This window comes from Bidens hawaiensis, unplaced genomic scaffold, assembly GCF_021521415.1.
Source record: "Bidens hawaiensis isolate Kalapana, Puna unplaced genomic scaffold, B.hawaiensis_p1.1 tig00025707_1, whole genome shotgun sequence".
NCBI lineage: Eukaryota > Viridiplantae > Streptophyta > Magnoliopsida > Asterales > Asteraceae > Bidens > Bidens hawaiensis.
The window spans coordinates 217,664-239,690 of record NW_027494110.1 but is presented as its reverse complement, the minus strand read 5'-3'; the positions used below and the strand labels follow the sequence as shown (position 1 = coordinate 239,690).

The following is a 22,027-nucleotide window of genomic DNA, read 5'->3' as shown; positions in this document are numbered from 1 at the left end:
TAAGCTTTGAGAAGAGATATGAGGCATCATAGCACAGTGTTGACCATTAATGCATTATGCTTTAAATGAACCTAAATCATATCACCAAAGAGATGAAATTCATGCTAAGTTTATACCTGCTGTTAACCTATCTATGTTGTCATAATAATGCTGAGAATGAAGTATTGAGATAGCTACTTAGTCAATATGATCCCATTCTTGAGATCTTTTCAGAAAATGGAAGAAGCTGTTTTGAAGAGAAATATAACTGAAATTTGATCTCTAAATGCACCATTTGCTCTTAAACTATGATCTGAAAAGAAAAATATAATTTGACAAAGTGGTTTAAGTCAAAATGTGTTGCATTTTGCCTAAAATAGGTTGAATATGTAAGTTCGGGTAAGGTTTGATACCATATAACCTTCCCGAGCACAAACTGTTTGATTATGTATTTTCGGGTAAGGTTTAATGAACTACAACCTTTCCGAGTACAAAACAGTTGATTATGTGTGAATATGTTGTTTCGGGTAAGGTTTGATAATTTTCAACCTTTCCGAGTAAGCTTAGTCATTTTTGACTAACTTTATGATTTTCGGGAATGCTTTGAAGTGTTTACACTTTCCGGGTAGAGTACAATGTTGTACTCATTTCCCGAGCAAGCTTGAAGTCTTGAGATGATTATGTGTTGTTATAGCTAGTTTTTAACAAGAAATTCTTATTTCGAGCAAGCTATGCATGTTATATGCTGATTGTGATTCCAAGCAAACTTTATGAACTTAGTCAAGTACATCAAGTAAGCTTTGTGATTTGTGTGAATATGTTGTTAGGAAAGGTTTGTTAATCTTTCAGGGCATGCTTAGATATTACTATTTAAGTTTGTCATTTTTTCGGGTATGGTTTGACAAGTTGAAATCCCTCGGGTAAGGGCATACCTGATGATTGAATGTGTTTATCCTAGCAAGCTTAGTGCTAACATAGGATTTTCGGGCAAGCTCTATGAAATTTTAGACTATAGCACACTTAAATGTCTATGTGTTTTAATTTCATTCCAAGCATGCTCTGTAATATGTGTGTTTATGATTTCTTTGAAATTACAAGTGTTTTCGGGCAAACTTTGTTTTCCGGACACACTTTATATTCCGGGTACACTTTTGTTCCCTCAATATACTTGGTAATTTCAAAACTTAACTTTCCGAGTACACTGTCTGCTAGAATCCCTTTTCCGGGCACACTTTGTACTATATGAAGGTTATTCGGGTATACTTTGCATTAGAAAGGTGTTCGGGCACACTATTCTCTTGAATGGTTGCTCAGGCACACTATGTTTTTCAAGTATGCTTGATTGAATATGTTAGTTAGTATGATAAAATTGATTATGATTCTTATTAGGGTTTATGCTAGATAAGTTTTAATTTGAAATTGAGAAATCTATGTGGGGATCTTAATTGATTCTTAGTAAGGATGTTTATTTGATGATTATACTTGATTATTTGCCTTGTGATTAATTTCTCAAGAAATCTAGTATTTCGGGTAAGCTTTCTTCATCATGTCTTAACTTTAAATTAATTTACTTGATCGAGCAAGGTTTATAAATAGACGAATTTGGGCAAACTTTGTATATTCAAAATGAAAATTTTCCAAGCAAAGTTTGACCGGGTAAGGTTTGTAAGTGGAAGTATACCGAGTAGACTTTGGATATATTAATCTTTCGAGTAAGGTCTTATGAACTTAAATGAAATTAAATGTTTAATATATCAAGTGGATAATGTTACTGGTTGACAGCTAATAATTCACAAAAGGACAAAGAGCATTTAAAACCCACTTTCAAAAGGTATAAAAGAGGGAGTTAGGCAAATTTTTCAACATTATTTCCCTCTCTCTCCTCCCACTGCAAATCCTTACTCTCAAAGAAACACACTTTACCTTATCTTTACACACTTTACCACTTCTGGATATATATTCCAAAGCAATCATTCCTTAAATAGATAAGGAATTTATAAGCTAAAAAACAAAACATTTTTCAAATTTCTCACTTTACCTGGCATGTAAAAGAAAAATGCAGAAACAAAAGAACTTTATCTGCAATTTTGGCAGAAAAATTGCAGATATGTACTTTACATTTGTCTTAACTCTCATTAAAAGAAGACCTGCATATGCTATTCAAAATTGAAACTTCACATTTCAAGAGTAACTTGTATTTGTGTTTTGTGCAGATTTCTATATCATTCAAGACAACGGTTTGAATTGAAATATTATTTATACCTTAATTTTTTTCTTACTTTGAGATCTAACTGATAATTGTGTGTTCATTGATATAACAGAAAATTAGCAATGGATCCAACTCCAAGTAATTCAAATTCCTACAAACATCATCTTTCTGAAGAACTGAAGAAAGCATTGCAACGAGTTCAAACCCTAATGCCTGAGGTTGAGAAGATCTCAGCTGCCCCAAAACAGGGGGAGAAATCACTGAATCATGGGGAGAATTCGCTGAAGCTTCTCTCAGTATATGAAAAGAACAGCTCAGATGATGATCTTGATAACATTCCAGAAGATGAGATGAAAGAACTAGAGAAAAGGAAGAAACTAAAAGGAAAAGAAATTGCTCAAGAAGATGAAACTCAGACTATCAATTTTCAAGAAAACAGAATGGTCTCAAATATGAATGAATATGAATTAGAAGCAGAAAGAGTGTATATGCAAAGAATGACAGAAATTTATGACAGAGAACTTCTAATTCAAAGGCTAACTGACAAAGATCTTGAAGAACAAGAGAGTTTGTTGAAAATGTTTGAAGATGAGAAAATGCTAAAAGATGAAGTGAAGAATGTTAATCAGAAGGATGTGCCTCAAGAACTGATTGAAAAATGCTTGAATGATCAAGAAATTTCAAATGGTGTGGTAGTCTCTCTGCTCAAACTAATTAAGCAAGAAGAACCAGAGAAAGAGATAAAAGAGAAACTAGACACTGTCATTGACAAGATTTCAAAGGCTTTGAATGAAGAAAAGACTGTTCAAGACAAAATGAAAGATGAATTGGAAGAAGATGTGAACATTCAAAAGTTCTTGAGCAAATATGGTGGTAAACCAAAATTTTTGGTTAAAAATGGAATTCCTTTTGATTATGTAAAAGTCATGAAAAGAAAAGAGATTTTTAGCAACTTCAAGAAAATGAAAAGACAGCAGTTAAACATGAAAAAGGGAGCTGCCCAGTCTCTAGTTGGTAAGAACAAAGGAATATCCAAAAAGATGGTTGATCTATCAAGGGTGACAATGAAGGGGAAATCCAAAGTAGAGAAATTCTGCAAACAGATAACATCCTTGCTCTCAAAACAGAACAGTACAAAGAAAAGGAAGATGTCTGTGACGACTCAAGAAAAATCAAAGCAGATGCACTTGAAGATGGATAAACCCTTTGTCAAGGTTGCAGTAAAAGCCAAAAACCATTCAGTCAACCACAATGTTATGCCAAGTGGAGTATTCTATGACTCCAGGACTGAACATCTGAATGTTATGATGGAAAATGGAGAGACTGTGAAGATCTTCTCTAAGAATGACTTCAGAAAATTCAATCTATGGCAATTATCTGTGATTGCAGCACTGCATCTCTCAGATTATAATGTAAGGCAAAGGCCTACAAGTGCTAAGCAATCAGAACTGTTAAGATTCTTAAGAGAGCAGGAAAAGTTGGATTTTCCATACCTAACAAGCATCTCTAGATAAACTAAAGAATCTTTGAATAGGCTTTGTTTTGTAATGTCTTCAGACAACTCTCTGAATATGTAATTTTGATTGTTAATTTGATGTGTATTTTTGCTAAGTGTAAGTAACTATAGAAATGTTTTGGGTCAGCTGAGGTGTTCCAATCTAGGGGGAGATTGTTGGGTCAAGAAATTGACCTAAGGGGAGATTGTTGAGTCAAAGATTTGACCTAAATGAAGTACATGGAAGATTGGAATCTTCTCAACCTACTCTGAATTTGCTAAGTAATGGATCCGAGCACACCTTAGACCTCCGAGCAAGCTTTTATTTGGCCGAGTACGATATTTTACCTACCGGGCAAGGTTTACTTCAAGTAGTCTTCTTAAGTGGATATCCGAGCAGGGTTTGCAAATTAGTGCATTGCCGAGTAAGGTACACTGGTTTATGTAAATCCGGGCAAGGTTCACTTTATCAAGCAAGTCTGTTCTTCAGAGCCAAGTATATTACTCTTCCGAGTAAGGTTTGGTTCACCAAGTCCAAGAAGCCAAGAAATTGGAAGACCGAGCAAGGTATTCATTAATAAGTATAGTCCAAGTATGCTTCATGATCTAAAAGAATATCTCTAAGTAATATCGGGCAAGGTTCAGCTCAAGCAAGGAACAGTACTCCCGAGTACACTTTGCTAATAAGTTATTTTAATAGCAAAGAGCTGAAATGGATCATTGAAGAACAAGGTTGCTCGTAAGGAGTTGTCGGGCAAAGTCTGGCAAATTCAAGAAGACTGAAGTCTACTCGGTGAGTATTTTACTTAGTGAAATACTCTTTAAGTAAAGTCTACCCGGAAACTGATCCCGAGCACACTTCTATGTTACCAAGTTATGAAGGATGGCCGAGCATACTCGGAAAGACAAGATTGGTGCAGAGCCTACCCGGAAGACTTGTTTTACACTTAGTTTATTTTGAATATGTAATTTGAATATGTATGACTGTATTTAGGGTTTCTAGAAGGAATGAAAGCTGTCCTAGGTTGGCAGGCCTATAAATAGAATGTTTAGGGCACGCCGCCAAGGGGGCACAATACGGATAAGACAGACACATTAATTGAGAGAATATTGTGTGACGGCTGTCTTAGGATTCCTAGAAAACCCTAAATCGATTATCCTTTTGTATGATTAATATTATATAAATGGAAATCTTTTGAGTGAATCTTAAGTGTGCTTTCTACCTTTGATTATTCATTGCAACCGTATGTTTGTTATTAATTCCGCCTTTAACAAACGGATATCTTTCTAAATATAGCAACCCGTCATTAACTCTCTTGTCAACACGTTAATCTGTGTGAGTTATGACATGATTAATTAAGATCCAGCTGAAATCGAGGGGACCGACAGGTGGATGGAATGAATTTGGGGTGTTTTTGATGGAATAGAATGAACTTTGTAATGGCCGATTCCATTCCATTGACCAACCAAACACATTTTTTTCATTCCATCATAATGGTCTATTCCATTCCAGCTCTCATTCATATATAACAAACGCTACTTAAATGTTTCATTACTATTCCTTTGTGTTATTTGGTTAATAATCTATTGAATCGAATGAATTACTACTTTATGATTTTTGGTAGCGATGATAGAGTCGTGGTAATGATGATTGTAGTAGTGGTGGCGACACAAGTGGCGTTGGTGGTGGGGGTCGTGGTAGTCAGGTGGCGGAGGTCGTATTTAGGTGGCGGAAACGGCGATGGTGGTGGCCATGGCAGTCAAGTGGTGGCGATGGTGGTGGTGGTGATCTGGTGGTGTTGTTAACATATCCATTTAAGATATATCTGTCAACATGTCCATTTAAGATAGCCTTTTAGAGAATACTCGTCCAAAATTTATCTGATAGAGATAACGTTTGGATAGTCCCCTTTAGGACTAATTTTTGAATATTCTATCTCATTAGGACGTGTATACATTTTAACGTGCTGATAATTTAAGAAAAAATCGGTAGCTTTTTCTCTTACTCCATCGGGTTTTGCGTTTTATATGCATACTCGGGGAGTTAAGGGGAAATGCTGCCAAATTTTCTAAAATAGTTAGCACGTTAAAATGTATACATATGAGATAGATATTCAAATAGTGGGATAGGATCCATCGCCTTAGAGCACTGGATTACATACATTCACATCACTTGTTTGTTTATTTTAATTTTCAGATGGATCGTGATGATTGGACGTACAAAGCTTTGCGACAATCTGAAATTTATGCGATGGGTGTTAAAAGTTTTCTTAGGACAGCCGAAGCACATCACGCCGATAAAGGAAGTCGTTCGATTTGTTGTCCTTATTCCAAATGTCAAAACTTTAGATATTATAAATATAAATGAAAAAGAGACACATTTGTTCGAAAATGGTTTTAAGCCTAGATACCATTGTTGGTCAAGGCATGGAGAATCACTAGTTGATCTTAGCACGTCATCGACAACTAATGATAATACATATAACAATGGCCCATTGAACCTTAATGGTTATGATGAAAATTCAAATGACCCAAAAGAACCCGGATAAGGATGGAGATGTTACACTCAACAAACCCGGATAAGGAAGATATATGGTACATAAAAAATCAAAACAAAGAGTTATCGAGGTGGATGAGAAAAAAGGTAAAAGAAATTGATTTTGATGAAATCATGAAAAGGTTAGGAGATGATCCATATTGTAGAGTTAAATCTTATCAAGGGTACGACATTAATGGTCATACGTTTTACACCAGCGATCGAGATAAAAAGAGTGCCGTTCAAAATAGCGGAGTTACATTAGTAGCATCAACGACCGAGCTCTACAGTCAACGTCGTGAAACAATGATAAAAATCGCCAAAAATTCTTACTTCAGAGTTATGTAAATAAATTAAAAGATTTATGAACTAAATAAGTTTAATAATGACTTTATGGCAAAACAAGTCACACACTTTTTTTTATGATAAAGATAAATAGATGTATTTTATTGTTTGTAATTGTTATTTGTTTTAATAGTCATATAATATAAATGTTACCATGTACACCGCCAAAAGTCAAAAATATTTGACATTCTATTCAGATTCGGCAGCCAAACCAGCCCCTAATTTATCTACATCGATTTCACCCACCAACCCCTAAATGTAAACCTAACTTATCATAACTCAACACTGCCTAATTGCAAACCCTAACACTGAAATCAGCCCCCAATTGGACCATCCATGACGACTGAAATCAACCCCCAATCGGACCATTGACTGAAATCAAAGTTATTGTTTTGTTTCAATTTCATTATTTATATATTTTGTTTCAGTCATAAGAGTAACCATTCGGGTTACTCTTATGCGATGTCGTCGACGGATACAACATTAATCCTAGTTAGTTTACATAGATAATAATTATGCAACTATTTTTATTAGAAAAGAGTTTAGTTTTCTTTGGTGCATATACATACAATTGTTTTTATAATCAGGTCATTATAATAATATACGAAGTAGTTGTTTTGCTTTGACTGTGTAATCAAAACCGAATTAATATGAATAGTTGTATGGAGTATGTAAGTTACTATAATGATATCGAAACTTACGACCGAATCTAGACACTGTTTTATAACCACTCTGGAATTCGACTTTATCGAACACCAGGAGCAACCTCTGTTAGCTCTCCATCTAATGTGAATCATAACAATACTATAGTTCAATATTGAAAACAAATCTAAACACTACAAAGACAACTTAATTTATAACTACAGTAGTTTAAAAAAGCTATTGGGATGAAACTAAGGTATCAATTGTGATTTGTAAATTGTAGGTGAGTTTGGGCTATGGCATAAATCCTCATTAATATAACTAGTGCATGTGTTGGTAATCGGGTTAAGAAACGACTCGCCACAAATAAATGGCAATGACACCGCGAACACTATAAGTTTGTGTTCACAAAAGGTCAACCGATTTACTCTAATATATATTTTTTAATTTAGTTTGATTTGTTTATATTATAACAATTTGTTTGCTATTTTAGACTGATCAAGTGGGTCGTATCTCCCCACAATTTCACGATGAGAATTTAGCGAGCGGTTCCTTTTATCAACTGGTAGCCGGACCATTTACTCTATTTTTTTTTGTTCATTTAGTTTGATTTGTTAGTGTTATAACAATTTGTTTGTTAATATAGGTTGTGAAGACAATTACCAGCTTGAAGTGTTAAAATCAAATCTTTTTGAAGATGGTTATTGAGATGCGGTTAGTTTTCAAAAACTTGTTTATATAACAATTTGTATGTACACACACATATTTTTTACTCAAGTACTAATGTTTTGATAATCGTATATAGTTAATATCTATGGACCAACAACAAACTGGTACAAATGCTTGAGGGATGGACCGTTGAGGCGTCTCAAGGTTAGCCCAAATTATATCATTTTAATGTTTGCTTATATCTAACGGCCCAAACCTAAAAGATAACTTGTTGTTTGACTAAAATTGTCAAAATTGTCATACTTTGCTGAGTTAATGAACCATTAACAAACTTTGCCTCGAAATGATCGTTTGTGCTACAACTTACAAGTCAGACTGTAAAATATATGTTATGTGATCAATTTTAGAATAACCTTGAAAGCTTGTGACCAAAAATTGCCTATTACCATAAATACCCTTGATAAGCAAACAACCGATCTGTTTGCAAATAAATCTTAATCTGAAGCTAATAGGTTTATTCATTTATGTTCATTCATTAATGCTAGTGAACCGTTTGTTTATTTTGTTAGTGAACAAACATAAACGAACGCTTTCATTTTCTAATCGAAAACACTTACAAAATTTTAAGCTTCATTTTATTAATGTAATATGTTTTGTTAGGTAATTTCTATGGTTTGAGTTGCGATAATGAAGACGCCGGTTCAAGTTGCAAGAATGAAGACATCGGTTCGAGTTGTTAGAATGAAGATCTCGTTTTTGAAAGTTATTGTGTATTACTTTTATTTTTAAACCTATATGTATTTGTGACAATGAAACTTTTCTGTATATTATCATCTTTTGGTTTTCTGGAAACATGGAATTCATATTATATTATATATAATATTATTTGTGTTCTGAAAATAAAAAAAATAAAATAAAAAAGAACCAAATAGTGCGGTTACACCAACAACATCATTTGGATACGCATAGCAGGAGGTTCATATGTAGAGGTTCAAAATATGCAGTTTGCAGTTCATATTTGTATGTAACAGAAGGTGCGGTTCTCATTTAAATGAGCAGAAGATGCGGTTTGAAGAAGGTGCGGTTTGATTTTAACATATGGTGCGATGGTATAAGGTGCGGTCCTTGACCCGCACCTTGTGGGAAAATTGACCGCATCTTCTGTACTAGTGTATGGTCGTCGAAAATATCGGTATTAGTGGTAGGTAATTACCATGAATTTGTTTAATTACCATTTCCAGTTTTTAGGTTTTTCAGTTATTTTTTATTTTTATTTTTTTGAAAGGCAACTTTATTGAGACCACAAACGTCCCGGCTAGCAAATAACTAACCTAGGAAAAAACAAGAACATGTCGGTATTTGTTGGTAATCATCAAGGGGTTGTGTGCATATCAATGATACTCTTTTATTTAGTAATGCATGAATTTCTAAAGTCTTGTTTTTTTCAATAGTTTTGGACATTTTTTTAGTATGTTTATAAGCCGGAAGTTAGGACTATATGTACAACTTAAGTTATGCTACTTGGTTTGAGAGTATTGACAACGCATGTTATAAGTTCTTACTAACGGGTTCTCATGGTTAAACAAAAAAAAATAATTACCAGAACTAGGATAATTTGGAAGATCATGCATGTCAGATAACGACCCCAGTAAGAATCACTGAGGAAAGCTCCGAGGAGAGAGCACAAGTAGACGGTGCCAGTCCATTTACTAACAGTGTTTGCTGCATCGGCATTGCCTTGCTCCATGACTCGGGTCAAGAACAACACCAGGTTGACCCCGACACCAAAGAAAGCAAATGTCGCGAGGGCTTGATTTGCTGCAAGAAGATGCGATTATTAATTTCACAAGTATTTAAGGTCGAATGCCAATGTGTAATTACTTAGATATGTAAGAGAAATTATGTACCGAGAAGGAGAAATGCTGGACCCCATCCTCCAACCTTTCGTTTTGGCTTGTGTTGAACTGGCTCATCTAGTTGCTATACATGTCATATAGTTATAGGGGGTCATTATATAATATTGTTTCTTTAATAAATTTTAAACCAACCATTCATAAAAATTTGAGTTAAAATCTAAAAAATTTGAACAATAAAGGAGGTAATATTATTATAATTACGTTTACTGATTTTGAAACTTATGATCTTATATTACTTAATTATTCCATTGTTACAATTCATCCGGTTGAAGTAAGTACGAACTTCGAATTCAAGTTATACACAATAATTTATCATTTTGAACACGAAATTTAAAAACTATATATGAATTCTTACAATTACGGAGATCTCCAAGGGGACATTGTTTGATGCCATTGTGACTTTTGATCAAGGATACCTCTGAAAATAAAATTTTCAAGAAACTTGTTAGCATAATGATCATATTAAGACAAGGTAATTTGCTACATTTTTAATGTACTAGCTTGTATTCTTGTAACAAGTAACCTTACATAATTAAACTCATAAAAGCACGTGGCACAGTATTATTAACGGTTGTTGTAGATAATTGTGCTATATGTTTTCATTGTTTCAGTAAGATCAGTCAAATTCTTTCCGAATTAATATAAAAATCTCTCAAGTTTGGCCATTGCTTCATTTTGTGAACTTTTTTTTTATAAAAGTTAAAATCAAGGAACCTATATAAATAAATATGAAAATCAGAAAATATTTAATAATTATATTTTCAAGTTTAACCTTCAGATTTAGATTATTGTAAAGAGAGAAAAAAAATCATTAGATTAGAAGAAGGTTTTATAAGTAATACATTTACGTCTTTAAATATAGTCAGTTCTGAAAAATATCATAATAATTTAACAATGTTAAAAGTTGATATTGTAGTTGAACAAAGTGTGATTTGTTGGAATATGTAATGTTGAAGTTAACTATTATTTCATGATTTCATAGTTATAAACATTAATAAAATATTTTATTATTTATTTAGTAATAACATTATAATTTTTATTAATTTATTCAAAATCTGAATGATAAAAAGTGATAACACTATTAAAAAAAGAAATTTAAGACGGTAAGATAGTTAGGATGTAAAATTAAAAGTATTGGTTCAATCTTTATAATATATAATATTTTGAAAAATAATAATAATAATAATAAATAAAAAAAATAATGAATCCACCAATATAAGCATTCATATTCTTGATATAGTTAGTAGATAATACCCAACTACATTCAATTATCTTAAAAACACTTATCAACATGCAACATGTTACATATGACGTATAGCAGTGTTTGACTTATTTTCTTTTCCTCGTGATTTGTATTCACATTTTAAAATATTGAAACAATCTTGTACAAGATTAAATGTTTCATAATTTATGATTTATGTCAAGGATTTTAACATCTTATAAATTATTGATTAATAAAAATTTGTACTTAGTAATTTGTTCAATGTTGTTTAATTTTCACTTTTATTACTAATGATAATCTCACCGTAATAAGGTATTAACTCCGTCTATATAAGAAATAGACGACGTTCCTATCTCTTACAGCCAGATTGTCTTGTAATGAATGCGTTAAAACTTAAAACACAAACATTTAGTTTGTTAATTAACCTTATGATCCAATATATAGAACATGCATCATAAGCGTCAAAGCAACATTAATGTATATATGTTATATATATTATACAAACCTCTTATGGAGCTTTGTGACGTAGAGTGGCTGATTCTGGTGAAGGCGAGGAGGTTGTGTCGGTAATCACCGGCGGTGTGGCCTCTGAAGCCAGCGAGATTAGCAATTGACGTCGAGTTACAGAAACTCTATAGAGAGTTGTTGTCATTTACGTTAAACGAACAACGAGTGAAGATGAAAATGGGATGTGAACTATGAAGTGATAGAAGGTTATGAGGGGAATACAAGACTTAAATAAAGGAAGATTATAACAAACTCCTATAAGGACTCCAATATTGTCTCGGACTTATGGCTGTGATGTATTTTTTGTGGGTGGTGTTATTGGACATGTTATAACTTATATATAATAAATACTTGGTCTAGTGTTTGAACTTGTCTATGTATGACTTAGCTGGATCTAACAGTCTGTCATGCACACAATTTTGATATGTATCCAACTATAGTTGTATAAACCGGTTTAAAACTCAAAACCAGTTTGAGTTGAAACTTATTAAAGACAAAACTGATTTATGATCGGTTTCAGTTCGGGTTGAAACTGGTTTCTTGACCAGGTTACAAAACCGGTTTCGGTGGAAAAAATTACATACTGGTTCCAAACCTACGGTTTCAATCAGTTCAAAACCAGTTTTTACGTAATCGGTTTCAAACCGGTCCATTTCTGGTTCGATTTTCGGGTTGGTTCGATTAACAGGTTTATTTGCCCACCTCTATATCTAACTTCTAAATAGAAGGATAAAGGAGTTTGAGCTGGTTCGAACGTTAAATAATAATAATAATAATAATAATAATAATAATAATAATAATAAAAATAATAATAAGCATGTTTAATAAACGAGTTCGAACACGAGTCTCGTTTATGGAGCTCTAGTAAGCTCACAAACTTAACTAAATGAGTCCTATTATTTATATAATTTTGTTTAATATATTTGATATATGTATTTACATGATAAGTTTTACGACATGTTTGTGATATTTACATTTTAACTTACGAGAGCTCGAACTCAACTTATTTTAAACTTTATTTTTAAAGCTCGATCGATTCAATCGTTGGTAGTTTTATAAGCTTGAATTTGGCTTGTTTGTTATCTATTAGATAGTTTGATTCGTTTGTCTACATGCATTTATAATTATTCTAAAAATATACAATTATATATAGAAATATATATAATTATCTTATATTTAACAGCCTTTAACTCTAATTTCTTATATTTATTTATACGATTTTAAAAACTGAAATTAAATAATAAAAGCATTAACATCTTTTTCTAGGTTTTTAAATAAAAGTTGATTTTCTTATATAATTATATTATACATTTATACTACATATATAAAAGGAAAACTTTTTAATACAGGATATAAATGTGTTTTCCAAATTTAATCCTTGGCTTTTTAATAAGTTTTGTATTGTCCCCTTATGTCTTTGTAGGCTTTCACTTTTAGCCCTCAAGTTATATATTTTTGTATTTTGATCACAAATTTTATAGTGTTTCAGTTGTAGCCCCCAAGTTTTATGTTTTTGTTTATCCAATTCATATAAAAGGGTAATTCACTAATTCTCATATAACAATTAGCTTCTAAACTTTGAGGAAGCCTGGGGTTCAAACCCAAATATTAATAAGACGCGAACTGGTTACGAGTCAGTGCATGTTAAACACATGTACGTAGCTCGAACCAGGTCACGCAAAATTTAAAATAAATTTTTGTTGTTGGTTAGCCTTCTGTTCTTTTAACATCAAAAGTTAATTATCTCAAGTAAAGCTAATTATCTTTTTTTCAAGAACAATAGAACCCTAATGTAAAACTTAACAATCTTACTATAAAATAACTCTTCTTTATAAAATAACTAATAAATATGTGGAGTGTGGTACGCTAAATTGTTGTGCCCCGCCGTAGAGCGCAGGTAAACAACTCTAGTTGTTACATTATAATTCAAGTCCTTACTTTTTATTTGTGGTAATTGACGTGAGGTCGAAGACTCACTCAAAAATAAACCGAATACAACTAGTTAGATAGTGGTAAGCGGGTATCGAACACAGAGAGTTTGTGAAAAATGCGTTATTAAGTAGCACAATAATTACTCTATATTAAACTAAATGCACAAATTAAATTTAATGATTTGGTTGTTTGATTTGAATAACAAAAAGAACTAAAGTAAATAAACGAGTTTTAATCAATATGAGAGAATATACATTCCCTCGGTTTCAGGTTTCAATGAATGTTACAGTTAATGTTTAAACTGAGATGAACAATAGATAAAGTTCGTGTTTATGTAAATGATTGTGATAATTGAAGGTCAAGTACTTGGATTATATAACGCAAGGTAATCAATCAAAAACCAATTAGTTTATCTAACCCTAAATCCCTCTCGGTTAATCTCGATTACTTAAAGCACCAAGAACTGACGGTTTAGAACACAAAATCGATAAACTAACAATCTAACAACCAATACACAAACACCATAATAACGAAATCAATAAAATCAAATATTATCTCAGAAATTGTCTAAACAATCAACCAAACAAACATAGCAAACCTTACAATCCGAGGGAAAACACGAAGGAGTTTAGCCGAGCATGATTTGGTTTGTCATTCCTTCAATTACAATTGTCATACGAATTAAAACAAGCGTCTAATGATTACCACACTCACTATTGATCAATGATCTCCAAAAATCTCCCTTGGGTCGTCTCTAGATGAAAAGATATGATAAAAAGCCGTCCAAAATACAATCATATATGGCAGTTACAAACTGCAGCGACGCGCCCACCGTAAGTTATGGTGGCCACCGTAGCTTACGGTGGCTTTAAAAATCTGACGATGGTTCATATCTGCCTTACGGCAGTCATTTTACTCCAGTACACACCATAGCTTACGGCGGCTACCGTAAGCTACGATGGCTTCAAATTTGTTTCATCTTGTTTTCTCCATAACTCCTTCGTTCCAAGTCTGTTTTCTTCACCGTTTTCGCCCACGTTCTCGTAATTTCATCTTCTATCTTCTCATACCTGCCATTATACGAGTAAACGTAGTTATCTAATTCAACGGGATAAATCGATTAAACGCATGAATATTAACGAACTTAAACCACTTAAGGGTTGTCCCATGGACCACCAGTCAGTAATCTCTTATTTATTCATAGGGAAGAGATCAGTATCATTCCGGTATCGAAAATCGCAAATTTTCGGTACCGATACTTGTTTCGAAATAATTGGTTCGGTATGGATACGATACTATTAATAAAGGCAAAATTCAAAAAAGACCGGTATCAAAAACTCAAAACATGATACCGTTACCAAATCTGCACATCCATACTTGTTCAGCCACTTTAATCTTTCTTTAATTATATTAACAGTTTTTATTCAATTATTAATTTGTTTCCTAGGAACTATAATATAAAGTATTAAAGTATGTATCCAAAGTATTACATCACAAGCCAATTTATCAAATACATATTTACTGATATTAGTCCAATCAGTTTATAGTTTATACCAACAAAAAGAAAGCCCACTAGCCTCTTCAAACTATAACACACACATTACATTATCTTAACATATTAGGTCTACTCATCAGTCATCACATAACCTCTTTACTCTCTCTCTCTCTCTCTCTCTCTCTCACACACACAAACAAACACACAAACCAGGCTGCCAATTGTAAGACATATGTTTGTGTGTGTGTAACAGAAACTAATGATTCACTATGATAAAACCTTAAAAAGATGATGACTTTAAGGAGATCAAGAACAAGAATAATATTTATGTGGTTCATATTATTATTATTATTATTATTCCCATGTCATGTAAAGGTAATAAAGCTTTCACCTTTGACCCTTATATGGTTTCAAGAATTTTAATATTATATTGCTTTTTTGTTATATATTCAATTTGTTCATGGGTTGTTCAAGATTATCAAGATTTGAGTAGTTTGTTGAGATTTTGATAAAAATTAGGATTTTTTTTTATTTTTTTTAATAATTTGTTGTACCATGTTTGTTGCTTTTTAGATTTGTGTATAATATATTTGATCTATAGATTTTTAGATCTGTGAGTCAGATAATGGATCTTCTAACTCAAAAACAATTTGGCTGATTTTATATTTGGTTGCTAGTTCATCAAATTAGAGCTGTTTATTAATTGTTATATTATTATATATCAAGGTGCACAATCTGGGTATTTTTAGGAACCGGTTCCGGGTATGGTTAACGATAGTCAAAACCGGGTTGGGTAGGAATCAGTTCCTAGTATAGTCGGGTATTTGACTGGGTTTTTTTGGGTAGGGTCGGTTGGGTTTTGACCAGGTAAAGGTGGAACCAGTTCCGGACTTCCGGCAAGTCCGGATACAGTTTTGGGGAGAATTCCAATACCAAATCAAACCTGCGGGCCGAGTACGGGTAGAAACAGGGTATTTTGAGCACCTATAATTATATATATGCTTATCACAAATGTTTTACCGATTATCTGTAATTAATAATTTTAATCAACCACAGGTCTCCTAAAAGAGGTGGGCGGTTCGAGCCAGCATCGGTGGGTGGTTTTACCTGGTTATGTTTTCGCCTAGCGAGTTGGACCTGAAGCATCAAATAACTAGGGACTGCTAAAATCCTGACACAGGTAGACTCAGAAAAAGCCGTTGTTACAAAATAGTTTTAATCCAAATTGCTTAAACAAGGCTCTAACATAATGGTTTCTGATGTGCAGGTGATGTTTACAAAGATGGCATAAAGAAGCAAGTTATATTGTACAAGAAACCGAAGAACACGCGATATGTAGTTATAGTTATGACTGAAAAGATTGGATAATCTTAAAGATGTTAAGAGATACATTAACTTACAAACTGAAAACAGTTAATCACAAACTATTAGACATTGACATTGTACATCACATGTAAATTATTGCACTTGCAAATCTTGACCACCGTTCTTTTGATCATCTACAGCCAACGCTTTATTGCCATCCGAACCACCACCACCCTCGCCCGCGTCATGTTTTCTTGATAAATGATCAAGATCTTCATATCAAAACATGAAAAAGATAAGATAAATTAGCATTCGTGTTGATGAGTTAGTGGTGTTTTGGTAAAAAAACTGTACAGGAAAGAAATCTAGACAGACAGAAAATAATAACCATTCGATAGTCGATACTTATGTTTACATATTTGAACCGGAAATCTTTAAAGGAGACTTAATTATACAATATTTTGCATATTATAATTGTTTGTAATTAGTCAGTTATTACCACTTTCACCGTCTGATGCGCCTTCAAGCTTTGCAATAGCATCCACAAGGGCTTGTTCATGCTCCTAAATTAACAAAAAAACATAAAAATTAAATAAATTAATTAATTCAGGAAAGGTGAAGGGTGCTTAAAAATAGGCCTGCAAACGAACAGAACGAACGTGAACGTGGCATGTTCATGTTTGTTTAGCTTTAAGCGAACAAACAATTGAGCAGAGTTTTCTTGTTTGTGTTCATTTGTTAAGAAAATGAGTGTGTTCGTGTTTGTTTATCTTCGTTCGTTAAAGTGTAAACGAACGGTTCACAAACGCAAGCAAACATCAGCAACATAAATGAACAAACGAGACATGTGTACATGTTCGTTCGTTTAACTAAATGAACAAAAAATGCTGTTCGTGACTTCGTGTTCGTTCATTTATCAAATAAACGAACATAAATGAACTTCCCGCGTACGGTTCACGAACGGCTCATCAAACGTTCAGTTCATTTACAGGCCTACTAAAAAATCAACAAGTTCATACCTTAAGCACTTTTCTGGCTTTCTCAATATCCATTGGGTCAGCGTTGGTTGAACTGAACACTTTATCTAACTGCCAACAAAAGCAGAAAATATTATTGTTACGTCTTTTGTGTGTTTGCAAAAGAGTGCAAGAACGGTACCTCTTTAACAAGGGTATCGGTGTGGAGTAATTCAATACTGTTCGACGGTTTCTTTGCAATGCCATTATCTTTTAAGGGTACTTCTTTCTTGGGCGGACCCTTTGCGATCACTCTACCTCTTCCAACACCCGAATTAGGTCCAACACGACCCATTGAAGTTTTTATCCCACGACCCAACCCGCTTCGCCAGCCCCTACTTGACACCCCAACATCCTCCCATTTCCAACAAATATCATTTGGAGATATCTATAATGTCAGCAACAAAAAAACATATATAAACCAATTTCAAGTCAAGAGATTGACCAAAAAGATAAGAAAGATTAATACAGACCTCTCTAAGATTAACCCATTCCCATGCTTCATTCGGCGTACTGCCATCGTAGACGAGAGCATGACGACCCTGTAAATATTTAAAGTTTATCGGGTCAACACAATCCGACTCATTTAGATTATTATTTATTACCAATAAAAATGTGTTCTCATCAAAACATACCTCAACGGGGTTGAAGTCGGTTATAACAGCTTCATAAAAGTTATTATCCTCGGGCCATCTTGTCCAAACCTTCCTGCCAATCAACGGGTCAGAGCTGTTGTCTTCACCAAAGCCTGGTTTAGAAATTGGATCTCTGCCATTGAAACTTGCAGAACCGTACTGCAAAGACGATTGTGGCTTATTTCCCCTGAAGCCTGAACCAGAGCCACGGTTTAAGGCGGAAGATGACGGCTGCTGGAGGGCCGATGGTGGCGGGCCCAAGGATGAGGAAGGCCCGGATTGAGATGTCTTTTGTTTCTTGTGTGATGCGGAAACGGTTGGGCTGTTTAGTGCGCCAGGTTGCGCCCCGTTTGTTTTCCTCCATTCCCTGTTTGATAACATATTTGTCATTAATATAATCATATGTAAATAATGATGTTTAAATACTTGATTGATAATACCTTATCCTTTTGATGATGTCATCATTGTTAACTCTAGCTAAAAGCTTCCTGTGTTCTTCATCCGACACTCGCAGCTCCTTTCTTAAATCCGTTATCAAACTTTCCATTTCCTGTACCATATAATAAAGGACAGTCTTAAAGTCAATATAACTAAAATAAAAGATTAAAAAATTTGGAAAAAAGAGCATAATTGTATAACCATCATCAACTTTAAACACGAGATATTTAAATTAGCTGATTATCTGATACTGGTCTTCAAGTCATGGTAATTACTTACATAAACGCAATCAAAACAGCCTGTAAATATCATATCATAAACCATTTACCTGACTATAACTTTAACTGGATGTTATTACAAAGCTTACCCAAGTGATGGCATCTGACTGAGCTTTAAACGCTCTCAAAACCGAGCTATAAGCTTCTTGTTCTATAAGGTGGATTTGTGTCTCCATATCATTTTGAACTCTCGGAAATGGCGCATTGCCAACAGCCATACTTCTTCCGTTCCCAGTACCCAGACCCGCACTTCGGAATTTTTGCTGATGTGGCGGGGGAAGATCATCGTCTGTTCCTGAAATACCATAAAAGGAATGCAAAAGCAATAGATATTAATGCACGATCTTCTGTAAAACTAAACTAAAAAAACTTGTATCTTTATATATGCATCCATGAAAAAACATACACAAAAAGATAAAACCTAGATAATATGCAAAGAAGCTTAAATCTTTTTAACTTTTCACGACAAATGAATAACTTTGTAACATAGGTTTTATTGAATTAGGTCGAAGTTATCAACCATCAGTTGATGACCTTTCAAACATTTGTGTATTTATTTAACTTATTTATAAAGCAGCTTCCACTGTGTTCCCGAGTTTAATAAACGATGAAAAAAAGGGAAAGAAAAGTAAGAAGAGAAAAGAAATGGAGTGAAAGGAAAGATATAGTTCACTACCGTGTTCCCGAGCTCGAATAAAATGAAAATAAAAATTAAGATTTTGTGTTCAAGATCCTTACATTCCAAATCTCTCCAATTTGGAAAGATCTGAAAAGAATAAAATATGCATCAAATTTCCTTCCTTTTCTCACCTTATAAAAAAAACAGAACACGATTTTTCCTGGCATCCTCCCAAATCTTTCTTTTTTCCTTGTTAAACTAGACTAAATCACTAAATAAGCATATATCTTTATGTATGTGTCCATGAAAAAAAACATACATGTAATAACAAAAAATAAATCAAATGCAAAAAAAGTTAGGTTTTATTGAATTAGGGCAAAGTTATCAACTACGCGTTAATAATCGTGTGAAGTTCAAACGTATGTGTATTTATTTAACTTCCTTATAAAGCAGCTTCCTTTATTGTGGAATAAAATGCAACCCTATCCATGCTATAAAATTGAGCTCAAATAACATTTGGATGTCGGTTTTCATGCGAAAGTGTTTGCTATCCTTGCTTTTTCTTTATAATATCTATGCTAACAGAAACTAGATCTGTATGAAAGTGTTTGCTATCCTTGCTTTTTCATTGGTTGATAACCCCTTAATTAAAGAAAACAAAAGCAATATTTGTTGATGCACTATCTTTTGTAAAACTAGACCAAACAAGCTTATAACTTTATAGATAAAATACAAAAAAGCTTAAATCTTTCTAGCTTTTCATCATAGGTTTTATTGAATTAGGGCAACGTCATCAACTATACGTCGATAGTCGTTCAAATACTTGTGTAGTTACTTAACTTCCTTATACGTTCATACTTCATAGTCATTCAAACATTTGTGCATTTATTGTGAGAATAGCAAAACATAAATTGTGCTTGAATAACGTTTTAATGTCGGTTTTTTATGAAAAAAAGAGTTTGCTTTTTTCTGTACCACTAGTCGTGCTGCGTCACTCATGAAGGTACTTCTATTTAGGCCCAACCACACCATGGGCACAAGAGAATCTCCGCCCCAACCATTCTTATCTTTTTCTTCAACTAACAATCTTAAAGTTATCCAACAACATCGTCAAATCAACAGCTTAAGGTTATCCAACGACACCGTCAAAACTAACAAAAACTAAATATACTAACTATATTAGTATATTTGTGTGTGTAGTGTAGCAAAGTCATCAACTATACGTCAATAGTCGTCCGAAGTTCGGACATTTGTGTATTTATTAACTTCCTTATAAAGCAGCTTCCGTTATTGTGGAACAACATGCAACTCTATCTGTGCTATAAATTTACACTCGAATAACATTTGGATGTCGGTTTTCATGAGAAAGTGTTTGCTACTCTGCCATCCTTGCTCTTTCTTCTTACTATGTAACCTAACAGAAACTATATCTTTATGAAACTAGATCATTTAGTAACTATAAAGTAAACACCTTAATTAATAGGATTATCCATTAAGAATCTTAATTGATTTGCCAATAACAGAAATTAACAATTTCATACAAAACCTTAAAATTAGGGTTTTTTTGGTGTGTTACCAATAACAAAAATTAACATATCATACGTATTAACAACTAGACAAATGTGTGATCTGACTCACCACTGCTGTCCAAGGCTCGAACTCAAAGTTCATTGCCAGAAGATAATTTCATCAACAATTGAAGTTCAAACATTTGTTGTGTGTTTAGTGTAGCAAAGTCATCAACTACACGACAATAGTCGTTCAAAGTTCAAACATTTATGTATTTACTATTTATTGAATTCGAGCAAAGTCATCAACTACACGTCAATATTCGTTCGAGGTTCAAACATTCATGTATTCATTAACTTCCTTATAAAGCAGCTTCCTTTATTGTGAAACAAAATGCAACTCTATCCGTGCTATAAAATCACACTCGAATAACATTTGGATGTCGGTTTTCATGAGAAACTATATCATTTAGCAACTATAAACACCTTAATTAATAGGAGTATCCATTAAGAATCTTAATTGATTTGCAAGAATCATAAGCTCAATAACCCCAATTTCCACATTCAACAAGCAAAAATAAATAAATAAATAATCATACGAAACCCTAAAAATTAGGGTTTTTTCAGTGTATTAACAATAACCCAAATTAACATATAATATGTAATAGCCACTACACAAATGTGTGATCTTGAAGGAATATAACTCACCACTGCTGTCTGAGAGGTGGAAGTTCATTTTCAGAAGCTAATTTCATCAACCAATTGAAGAAGCTAGGGTTTAATTTAATAAATTGGACTGTAGGTGGAGAAATTAATAAACTTTGAGTTGCCGGAGAGTTGGAGTGACGTGGACGGTGGTTGACGGAGGTGCGGTGGTTGTCGGCGTCAGTCGCCGGTGGAGATACGGAGAGTGTGTGTGTGATTGGGGTTTGAAAAGTTAGATTGAAAGAGTGTGTTCGTTGGATAAATGAATAATAATAATAATTGTACGGTCTCGGATTGATAAAAAGCTTGAAACTAGACGAGTTTTTTTCGAGCTCGTGACTTCGTCTGGAAGCTCATTGAGATTTGTCGATTAATAAAGGTTAATTGGGATTCAGTATCTGGTCAGGATTTTTACAACACTGGTCGAGCATAAAGAGTCATGTGTATTTATGAGGTTTACCTCTATGTATTGATTTCATGTTCTGCAGTCGAGATTGAGCTGAGCTTTGGCTCATTTAAGATACTACACAAACTTGTTTATGGGTTTCTCAAAATATATGTGTATAAAGCATTAGA

General features: G+C 33.4%; 1 protein-coding gene and 1 long non-coding RNA gene across 3 annotated transcripts; one reads left to right on the top strand and one right to left on the bottom strand.

Moving 5' to 3' along the window:
* The first annotated feature begins 7,410 nt into the window (after window positions 1–7,410).
* Window positions 7,411–9,004, top strand: LOC143572062 (uncharacterized). Of its 2 annotated transcripts, XR_013142205.1 has the most exons (4): window positions 7,411–7,771; window positions 7,853–7,920; window positions 8,012–8,079; window positions 8,536–9,004. It is a non-coding gene; the product is annotated as an uncharacterized LOC143572062 (long non-coding RNA). The 2 variants fall into 2 exon arrangements; XR_013142204.1 differs by having other exon boundaries at window positions 7,411–7,920.
* Window positions 9,005–16,405: 7,401 nt separating this feature from the next.
* Window positions 16,406–21,664, bottom strand: LOC143572067 (protein EMSY-LIKE 3-like). The gene is made up of 9 exons (XM_077057327.1): window positions 21,455–21,664; window positions 18,709–18,914; window positions 18,344–18,453; window positions 17,904–18,270; window positions 17,742–17,810; window positions 17,411–17,656; window positions 17,272–17,340; window positions 16,752–16,815; window positions 16,406–16,524 (listed from the first exon to the last, which is right to left on the bottom strand). Exons 1-9 carry the CDS (start codon window positions 21,480–21,482, stop codon window positions 16,406–16,408), a joined length of 1,278 nt encoding a protein of 425 aa, XP_076913442.1. The 5' UTR covers window positions 21,483–21,664.
* Between the last annotated feature and the right edge of the window lie 363 nt (window positions 21,665–22,027).

What these genes read in the sequence shown, in the direction of transcription:
- LOC143572067 (XM_077057327.1), bottom strand. Translation starts at nt 21,482, where the DNA reads ATGAACTTCCACCTCTCAGACAGCAGTG. An exon ending in CCACCTCTCAGACAGCAGTG is followed by an intron (nt 18,915 to 21,454) that starts GTGAGTTATATT and finishes ATGGTATTTCAG; the next exon opens with GAACAGACGATGATCTTCCC. An exon ending in CCGATACCCTTGTTAAAGAG is followed by an intron (nt 17,341 to 17,410) that starts GTACCGTTCTTG and finishes TTTTGTTGGCAG; the next exon opens with TTAGATAAAGTGTTCAGTTC.